The following is a 10,608-nucleotide window of genomic DNA, read 5'->3' on the forward strand; positions in this document are numbered from 1 at the left end:
TCTGTGAGAACCCGTATTTTTCTTATTTTTCTAGACTTTATTTTATTTAATTACATGCCTTTTATATATTTTCTTTATTAGGAAATTGTTTTAAATCATTTTTTATGGGTAAATATGGTTTTTAAATTATTTTTCCAGTATAAGTTGGTTCATGAGATTTTAAAAATGTATATTGGATGTGGGACCCACTAGTGCGGTAAGTTCGATAAAATTTGGCCAATTAGGTTAAGTTGTGTATACCGGGATTAATTTACTAGGTGCTAAGAAATAATTAGAGGTTACCTTAAGTGGATTATTGTTGGAGAGACAAAAGGATAACAACGAACAAAAAAGGTGCTAGGTGCAACCTTTCTATTGGTTATGGACTTTGACCGCTTTACCATCTTCACTAAATAAAACAAAAATTGACCCAAAATCCCTTCTTATTTCTTTCTTCTTGGCCGAGCCTCTTGGAGAGGAAAAGGAGAAAAAGCTTCCAATTTCTTCCTTCTATTTCTTGCTCAATCTCACAAACCAACCGTTAGAACCTTGATTTACTCCATAAAAACCTCTCTCTTGGTAGGATTAAGGTGAGTGGTCGAGTAGTTTGGAAAGAAGAGGTGCTTAGTTGGCTTATTTCTTGAGTTTACTAGGTAAGTGACCAAGAGATTCTTCCTTTACTCATGCTAGTGTTAAATTAGTGACTTGTGATAATTAAGGTGGTGATTTTATGGAAGATTTCCTAACTTTTGGTAGAGATTGATGAATTTTTATTTTATGCATGATTTTTCTGATTTCATATGTTAGTGTTGATTGGACATGGATTAATGGTTTGTTATAGCGTAAAATAGAGTTGGTATATGTTGGATAGGCTTGGTTGTGTAAAATTTCCGGTTTGGCGCGAAATTCCAGATTAGGGTTTCACTAACCCCTATTCTGCCTGGTACTGTTTGGATAGGAATAAGGCTGAATTAGCTTTGGGTTAAAACATGAAATTTATAGAAAATAATGTTTTATAGTTGCCTGTAAAATTGCAGCCCAATCCGAGTTCCGTAGCCTATGAAAAGACGGAAACAACCAGACTGCCCTAGATAGGTGTTCGGCGGACAAGGTTGGCAGTTCACCCAATCTAACCGAGACTTTCACCCTGATCCTTACTGAATTGGAATTTGTCCAAAACACAAAAGTTATAGTTCTATGTCTTAGCTTTCTAACGGCCCTTGAATCACCCCATTTGGACTTCGGTAGCTTGAGTTATGGTCATGTAACCAGAATGCGGTTAGCTAACCTATTTGTACAATTCTGGTTTGGTTCCTTGAAATTTTGACCTACCTACACTATGAACTGGACTGAGTGGTCTTCATCGAAGTTGTAGCGCTTTACCTTAGCTTCGAAACAGTGTAAATTGTACCTAAATCCAATAAGTGTAGCTTCTGTTGTGGCCTTTCCGCTAAGCAACGTCAAAACTGTCCTTTGTTTTCAACTTAAACTTCATTTCCGCACATGCCCCTAGCTTGATTTTGCACTTATACGTTCTATTTGGCCTTACTTTGGTAGTATGTGGATTTGATTTATGACTCGTATGGGAGTCTTATTGTGTTTTATTGAATGTGTTAGGTCGTGTCGGTGACGCAAGGCGTTCGTCGGACGGAAATTTGTGATAACTCTCTTTGCTTGAGTGGTGAGTGTACTACTCACATGATTGATACTTCTTGGCTTTGTTATACTTGAGATTTATGATTGGAATGTTTGTGTTTACTGTTGATACCGGTTGAGACGAGGGTGTACTTTACCACTCTCGTACTCTATAGTTTAATTGACTGTTCACTGTATCACTTGAATTAACTTGATTATACTTGAACTGTGTCGTTTGGACGTGTCTCCAACGACTTATATTGTTGAATCTGAGCTCAACCCCATTGGTGGTTAATTGAATCGAGCCAGCAAGGGCTTGGTCGAGGAAATTGATAAACCATGGGGACTGTTATAAGGAATCATTGAGTATGAGAGACTCTTGGTTCCGGTACTCGAGTATTACGATTACTGAACTGGTTGGAGTTCGGGCCCGGTAGGGGTATGTGAGGTGGACGGAAATTGGAGAAACTGGAGTCTATGGTAATTGTTACTCCTTAAGCGTTGACGGAGGGTCAACGGGGCGATATCAAGAACGGCAAGCAAGGAAAGGGGCTCTTGAGAGCCGTGTGTATCCTTTTAAAAATCTTTACTGCTATATGGTGTTAGTCACTTCACCTATTGAATGTTTTTGGACTGAGTGGCTTTGTGCTTATTTGAACTTTATTACTTGGGTAATGGTACCTCATTGGGCGAAAGCTCACTTTGTTATCTTTGTTTTCCTTACAGGGAAATGAATAAATTTTGGAAGACTGTATTTTTGAGGCATAGTCGAGTTAGTTTACATATTCTTTCGTATAGCTCCTCGATGGGGTTATAAACCTCATATGTATTTTGATCAAACAAGCCCCTTTAAGTTGTAAATGTGAAAACATGTATATATGGAAGTGCTTGGACATGTTCATGTGTTATTTTGGGTTTGGAAATGTTCTTTTAGAGTTTTAAAATTATATAAGGTTTATGGCACTGTTCATGTGTGGCTTCATTTTCCGTTTTCATTTCGTGATTTTTGGTTCGTATGAGCACGTTATTAGTTTTCCGGAACATTTTGGGCTGTGGTTAACTGCCTCGTTAGTCCTGGCGAGAGTTGGGCAGACAGTCCGCTAACCCCTTTGGTACGCCTCAGGGGAAGGTGGGGCTGTCACAGGTGGTATCAGAGCCTAGGTTAGAAATGACCTAGGCAAGTGTGAATTTTGTTCCTTAGGACCTGTGAGGGAAGTGTTAGGGTACTAATAAGTGCGATTATGCTTATGTTGTCTAAGATAAGAACCCTTTTGTTATCTTTGTAGGTTATGGCTGGAACTAGCGGAGAGGGTGGAGGTGTGTCACCTCAGAGGCGGCCACGAGTCATTGACTACCAGGAGAGACTGGGAGGTCCGATCCGGCTTTGGTATACTGCCAGTCGGACCCGCCGCTATAGGCGTTGCCAGTATTACTCTTATGCTGATCTCGTAGTCGTGGCGGTGTTGGATGAAAGGAGGAGGCTGAGAAGTGCCGCCACCAGGGATCATACTGAGGCATTTAGATTGAGGGGCGTCCTAAGGGTGCAGGTTGACCGGATTGGATAGCTCCAAGGAGACATAGCTATGGAGCAGGAGCGAACGAACGCTCTCACGGAGCAGTTGCAGGCGGTGAACACCTGCCTTACTAATGTCGTCCGGGAGAATAGAGACCGTTCTGGAGGCATTATTAATGAGTGTGAGGCGATGATCCAAGGTGTGATTAACGCCAATGCGCAGGTGGTGGCTCCTAGTGGCGACTCACCTAGTGAGGGGAGTACCCCTAGTTCTAGCCACGGGGGAGAGTCTGTGGCCTCCGTAGGGAACTAGGCTAGAACTTTTGAACCGCTTTTGATTCCATGAAGGGAATAGTTAGGAAAGGCTCTTAGTTAGCCGTTTTGGCCTAACTTTGTATATCGTTTTGGAGGACCCATTTTGTTTCATAGGATGACTTTTGTATGTACTTGATTGACTGTTTTTGTATGATTGCTTGATCCTATTATATGTTATATGTTCTATGTATATGTGTTATGTGTTTAAATGCCTTATGCAGTAGTTGCTTTGCCTAATTATTTATGTTTAATGTTACGAAAAAGGGGTTATGTGCCCTTTAACATTATACTTATCTTTTGACCTTAGATTGACTTTGATCGATGGAGGGCACCTGTAGTGGTCGAGGACGTGGACGCAGGAGTAGGCAACCCACGTCGGAAAGGGGCGCTGGGGAAACATCGTCTGGACCAAACCCTGAACCCAGGATTGACCCTAATATTCAAATAGCAGCTACCATGTAGCAAATAACTAATTTGCTAGTCCAAGTGGTGCAACAACAGGGTCAAAACCCCAACCCCAACCCTGGGAACCCTGGTAATCACGTGGAGAGCGAGGATAGGGTTCTCGAGAGATTCCAGAAGTTTGCCCCACCAAAGTTTATCGGGGGGCCCGATCTGAACGTGGCCGAAAGGTGGCTAGAAAAGATCGTGGACATCTTTGCTGCCTTGCATTATACGGAGGACAGGCAGGTGACCTTCGCCGTCTTTCAACTAAAAGGGGCGGCCCGTTCCTGGTGGAATTTCATCCGGCACAAATGGGAACGGGAGCAAATGCCTAGGACCTGGGTGAACTTTATGCGAGAATTCAACGCAAAATTCTTCCCTTCTGTAGTTCAGGAGCAGAAGGAAGATAAGTTTATCCTACTTCGCCAAGGGGCCTAGTCTGTAGCGGAATACGAGAGCCAGTTCACCTGCCTATCCAAATTTGCCCTCGAGCTGATCATGACTGAGCAACGGCAGATAAGACGCTTTGTCCAAGGCCTGAATGTAGAAATTCAGAAGGACCTCACTGTGGCCCAAATTAATGCTTTTTGCGAGGCCGTGGAGAAAGCCCAACGGGTGGAGAGCGCTAGGCTATAAGTACAGAACTTCCAGGCAAAGAAGCGAGGCTTTCCTGAAAGCAGTTCCGGGCAGGGGGATAAGGGTACCCCTCCCAAGTTCGGACGAGGAGCCGGAGGAGGAAGGCAGTCGGGCGTAGGCAGAGGGGCTCAGTCTAGGGGTGGCCCAGCCGGGAGAGGCCAGGGAGGAGGGTTCCAGAGAGGTTCGAGTTCGGCCTCTCGTGGACCCTGTGGGTATTGCGGAAAGCTAAACCGCACCAAGGAAAACTGCTGGAAAAAGGAGGAAAAATATCTGCGTTGCGGAAGCGCAGACCACCAGCTTGCTACCTGCCCGGTTTTAAAACGAGATGGATAGGAAAGTCAACAACCATCAAAGACCAACGCTGGACCAGCTAAGGGAGATGGGACGAAACCTAAGGTTGCGGCTCGAGTGTACTCATTAGAGCCACAGCAGGTCCCAGATTCCTCTGAGGTTGTAGAAGGTATGATCCCTGTATTCCACCGCTTTGCAAAGGTTTTAGTAGATTCCGGTGCCACCCATTCCTTTGTTAACCCTAATTTCATGGGTGTCATTGACATAAAACCTGCTAGTTTACCTTACGACCTAGAAGTTAGTACGCCTACAGGGGATCATTGCTTGGTTACTAATATGGTGTATAAGGACTACGAGATTTGGGTAGGAGAGAGAAAATTGTTAGGGGACTTGATTAGCCTGTCCATCAAGGGGTATGACGTGATCTTGGGCATGGACTGGTTAGCCAGGTATAATACCCAACTAGATTGTAAGAAAAAAGTGATAGAATTCCGCATTCCTGGAGAGGCAACCCTAAAGTTAGATATAAAAGGTAGGTTAGCTTCATCCGCCTTGATTTCGGGCATTCGGGTTAGAAAACTGCTAAGTAGAGGGGTGCAAGGATTCTTAGCCTTTCTAATTAATACTCCCACCGATAAACTGAAGGTAGATGATGTGCACATAGTGAAGGAATATTCAGATGTTTTTCCCGATGAGTTAGTAGCCCTACCTCCGGAGAGTGAGATAGAATTCAAAATCGACTTGTTACCGGGAACGTCACCCATCTCAAAAACCCCGTATCGGATGGCCCCTGCAGAACTCAAAGAGCTGAAATTGCAGTTACAAGACCTTTTGGAGCAGGGGTTCATTCAAGAGAGTGGGTTTCCTTGGGGAGCCCCTGTATTGTTTGTGAAAAAGAAGGACGGGAGTCTGCGAATGTGTATAGACTATCGGGGGCTAAACAATGTAACGATTAAAAATAAGTATCCACTGCCCCATATTGATGAGTTGTTCGGTCAGTTGCAAGGAGCAGTGGTGTAGACACCAAATTTTTGGTGTAGTTTTTTATTTGTCGTGTTAGTTTTATTCGATTTTTAGTTTTTAGTTTATAGTTTTATTTTTATTTTTAAGTTTTTAGCATAGAATTTCTTAAAGAAAAAAAAAAGAAAAGGAAAAATGAATGAAAAAATGAAAAAAGGAAAAAAGGAAAATCATGAAAAAAGAGAAAAAGGAAAAATGAATGAAAAAATGGAAAAAAGAAAAATCATAAAAAAAAAAGAAAAAAGGAAAAGGAAAAAATAGCAATTTTGTTTTATTTGGTTTTATTTATCTATTTTAGTCATTTCTACTTAATTTATCTTTTATTTTTGTTGGTTCATTTAGAAAAAAAGAAAAGAGCAAAAAACGATGAAAATGGGAAATGAAAAAAGAATTGGATTTTATACTTTGTTGTTTCTAGTTTATTTGTTTTATCCAAGGTTAATTAAATTATTTTGTTATTATTATTATTATCAATATTGTTTTAATTAATCTCAAAAAAAAAAAACGGAAATGCGGCATGCAAGCTGCGTATTGCCGCAGCTTGCAAACAGAGGACCAGGCAGCCCTTCAGCTGCAATTTGAGGAAAGATGTTTAGGGTGTGGTGCCCTATATAAATAGAAAAGGAAGGGCAGCCGCAACAGAGAGGATAGGATCGGAAAGAAAGAAACAACAGCAGCTAAGGAAGCAAAAAGAAAAACTGAGGGAGGGGACTGGCGACGGGATAAGGAAAGGAAGGGAGAGTTTCCGGAGGGAGTGGGAAGGCAATAGGCTAACAAAAACAGAGAGGAAATAGAGTAAGAGTTTCTGGACGGCAGGAAGGGAGAACCAAGAGAGGAAGTGACGGCAAATCTGGGGAGAGCAAAAGAAAAATAGCGGCTAAGGAAGCTAAGAAAAGTGATGGTTAGAGGGAATTTCAGTGGGGAAGTAAGGATCTGAAAGGGGATAGAGACTGGACGGCTAGTTTGAGTGGAGAGCATCTGGAGAGCAATTGCAGCAACAAGAGGAAACTTTTCCCATTTTTCATTGGGCCTGCGTTGAAGCTTGTCAATCTTCCATTCAGGCACTGTCTTGTTTTTTTTGTTATTCAAAGGAGCAAAGGTAACCTCTTGTTCCCTTTTCCTTCGTTCATAGGCCTTCATCTAGATGTGAAATAGAATTGTCGCAAAACTTGCTGTGAGTTTTCCTTCCTGTTTTGTTTGTGCATCTTGAAATGGCAGATCCTTGTCACGGCTGTAGTCTGTCCATAGACATCATCACAAGTAGAAACCATATGCTCTTCCCCATGCGTCCTTAATGCTCTGTTTTTGTTCTTGGTCAACAATAGGCTGCATATCCCCTACTTGGCTGTTAGAATCCTTAAGAGTTAGATTTAGAGTCTGCCATAGCAAATGTTAAAATCTCAGTTTTGCTGCAAACATGCGGGTAGACTCCTTTGTGTTTGATTATGTATCAAGGGAGTTTGTAGACTGTCTAATGTTTGGCTTTTATTTGCTGCCATGAAGATGATGTTGCACTGAGTGACGTTTTTTGGCTGCCAAAAGGGATTGAAATAATTTTCCTTGCAAGAGTTTTCAAAACCAGAATTTCAAAAGAAGTTTGAATTGTTGTAGTTTCCATCTTCTGCTTTTTGCGTTTTGTCATGGTCTTATGGTTCAATTTTAAAAGCTGTGTTTAGAGCCTTCTTGTGGGGACATCATTTTGAGTTCCTATATGCTCCATTGGAAGCTCATGAATTGCGACATGTGGGTGCTGAGATGGTATGGGTGAAGGATTGCTGTAAGTAAGTTAATGTTAGCTAAAAGTACAGCAAGTTTCATTTGCGATTTACGGAAAATTTTTTGAGCTGTTTATTTGAAATGTTTTGGGAGGGGATTAGCACGGTTGAGTGGAGCTGATTCATAGTTTAGTTTGAATTGTGTGTTTGCTGTAAGTTTTGCTTGGGGTTGCTGAAATCTGTGCAGGCCGACTATAGCAGAGATGGCCGAAGGAATGGTTTCAGTTTTTTTTTTGTTTTTGCTGAAAATTGCTGACTGCATACATGCCTTCCATTTGCTTCATTGTTCGATCTTTAATGGTTTAGTGTTCGGGGTTTGGGTTGTGGTAATCGAATGTCTAGTAGTCAAGAGGTGTTGCGTGCTAGTTGTTGTTTGAAGTCCGTTGCATGAAAATCTGCACTTTGAGAGCTTGAAGTTGCAGAAAGCGTTGAATGTATGTTGCAGAAGAAAGCCATCTTCGTAGCTTTTGCATGAATGTTGCATGAAAAATCTTTCCAAAATTGCACTTTGACCCCCTGGCTTCCAACCAATGTTGCTATGACCCAACCAATTGAATAATGTCTTCAATTTGGTCCCTGGCAGCTTTAGTTTTTGCGATTTCATTGATTGCTTTGCTTCAATTAACTACTATGTCTTGTTTCCATTGCAATTAATTCATGATTTTAAGAGCTTTATGACCATGTGAGCCCGTGTTTGCATGTTTTCTTTAATTTTCCAAATAAATTGGTACCTTGACTATTTCTTTCATTTTGGAAGATAAGTAAGCCATTTTTCTTTTATTTGGACACCATTCCAAGGGAGGTATAACTTCTTTTATCCCTTTTCGTCTTTCCTATGTGATCCAACGTGCTAAATGTGAATTGCATGCCTACTTTACTTGCTTTCCTTGTTTTTTTATTTCATTTACGTTTGCTTTTATTAAGTCATTCTTTTATTTATGGGGTATGTGTACACCTCTTGGCTTGTAATAGTTAGGGATTTAATTGTTTTATTCCATCTTATTCCCCCTTTTAGATTGTAGTAGGCCTTCTCCCCCAATAATGTAATAGTTAGGGCCTTAATTACCTTATGTGTTGTGCATGCTTACGTGCGACGTGTTATTTGCTTTATTAGGGCCTTGCATCTAGTCGAGCATGCTAAGTGTTATGTGCTCTGTGTTTATGAGTGTTTGGCATGTCTACTCGCTTTCCATAGCCATGAATGAATGTGATGGATGAATGTACGTTTCCACTAGTCCAACGCTAGTCGGAATTCATAGAATGGGCTAGTCCAACGCTAGACCCTTAGGGATTTCCCCTCGTTAGTACATGTTTGCATGTTCATTACATGTCATGCATTCTTTTTAGTTTTATCATTTTGCATGCCCCTCGAACCCCTTTTCCCTCCATTTTAGGATTTTTGCATTTCATGCTAGTTATAGGGTTCATTTGCTTGAGAGTCCCCTTAAATATGGGATATAGACGAGTGTGGCTTTTTCTAAGCCTTAGCACGCTTGTATTCCCTCTATAAAAGGGCAAATTGAGTCACGATTTAGGTCTCCCCATACCCAATATGCATGAATTCCTCAGGTTCATGCATTTTTAAATCCACTCTACCATTTTTTACCCTTATCACACTTTCATTTTTCCTCCCATTTTGCACACGTGCACCTTTATGTTTCTTCACTTGCACACGAACACTTTTATCATCACTTGCACGCATGCACTTCATATTATCATTTCACATACCGTACCTTGCCCACTCACGTGCACATTTTCATTTACATATTTATTGTTTTTATTACTTTTTCAAACTCATGTCCTCACATTGCATACATGCATTCCATTCATTTGCATCCCACTCGCATTATTCATGACTTCTTCAAAGGATCGTTATTGGGATTCACAATTAATGTGATTGGCACCACTCAACCTTTGAAGAGAAATTTCCCCCAATACCCCTAGGTCTAGGGTTTGCATTCATGTAGTGCATCCAAATGTAATAAATTCTTTGGTTAAAATAAGAAAATCTTTGATTAAATCACGCAACTAGCCTTGGCTAGGTCGAAGGGTGCCTTGGATTTCTATCCTTGCCTTCCCCTTCGTCAAATGTGACTCCCGAACCTTTTTCGTTGGTTTACGTGGACTAGGAGTCGTTTGAAAGGGGTTTCTTACTACTTTTTCCCATTTTTCTTTTAAAATTCATTTTTAGGTGACTTGGTACACCTTAACTCATTACCAAGTGGCGACTCCGATTTTGATTTCAAAAACCCATTTTAAACTACATTTTGGGTCAAATCGTCGCATTCTCAAACCCCCATTTAGATCCATTTTTCTTTTAAATCAAAACTCATTTTCCAATAAAAAATTTGAATCAAAAAAATACATTTTTAAAAATCATTTATTTATTTATCAAAAATGGGGCGCGACAAGTGGTCTTCTCGAAATTAGATCTTCGACAAGGGTATTACCAACTGTTGATTAGGAAGGAAGATATTCCGAAAACTGCTTTCAACTCGAGATATGGGCACTACGAATTCGCAGTTATGCCCTTTGGACTGACTAATGCCCCTGCCACCTTTATGGATTTAATGCATAGGGTATTTAAGCCCTACTTGGATCGATTCATCGTTGTCTTTATCGACGACATCCTGGTCTACTCCAAGACTCGTGAGGAGCATGAGCAGCACCTAAGAGTCGTTTTGCAAACCCTAAGAGAGCATCGATTGTATGCTAAGTTTAGTAAATGTGAGTTTTGGCTGGAGAAAATCTCTTTCTTAAGGCATGTAATTTCTCATAAGGGCATCTCGGTTGACCCGGCGTAAGCAGAGACTGTGACCAATTGGAAGAGGCCAGAAAATCCCACGGAAATTCGTAGCTTTCTAGGGTTGACTAGGTACTACTGGCGTTTTATTAAAGACTTTTCCATCCAAACTGGCCGGTCCTTTAACCGACCTGACGAAGAAACATGGTCAGTTTGTGTGGAATGTCAAATGCGAAGTGAGTTTTCAAGAGTTGAAG

The 10,608-nt window shown here is 41.1% G+C and overlaps 1 protein-coding gene across 1 annotated transcript; it reads left to right on the forward strand.

Moving 5' to 3' along the window:
- The first annotated feature begins 4,984 nt into the window (after nucleotides 1-4,984).
- LOC140016480 (uncharacterized) lies at nucleotides 4,985-7,806 on the forward strand. Its single transcript, XM_072070008.1, has 3 exons — nucleotides 4,985-5,732; nucleotides 7,500-7,610; nucleotides 7,796-7,806. Exons 1-3 carry the CDS (start codon nucleotides 4,985-4,987, stop codon nucleotides 7,804-7,806), a joined length of 870 nt encoding a protein of 289 aa, XP_071926109.1.
- The last annotated feature ends 2,802 nt before the right edge of the window (nucleotides 7,807-10,608 follow it).

Source organism: Coffea arabica, chromosome 11c, assembly GCF_036785885.1.
Source record: "Coffea arabica cultivar ET-39 chromosome 11c, Coffea Arabica ET-39 HiFi, whole genome shotgun sequence".
Taxonomy (NCBI): domain Eukaryota; kingdom Viridiplantae; phylum Streptophyta; class Magnoliopsida; order Gentianales; family Rubiaceae; genus Coffea; species Coffea arabica.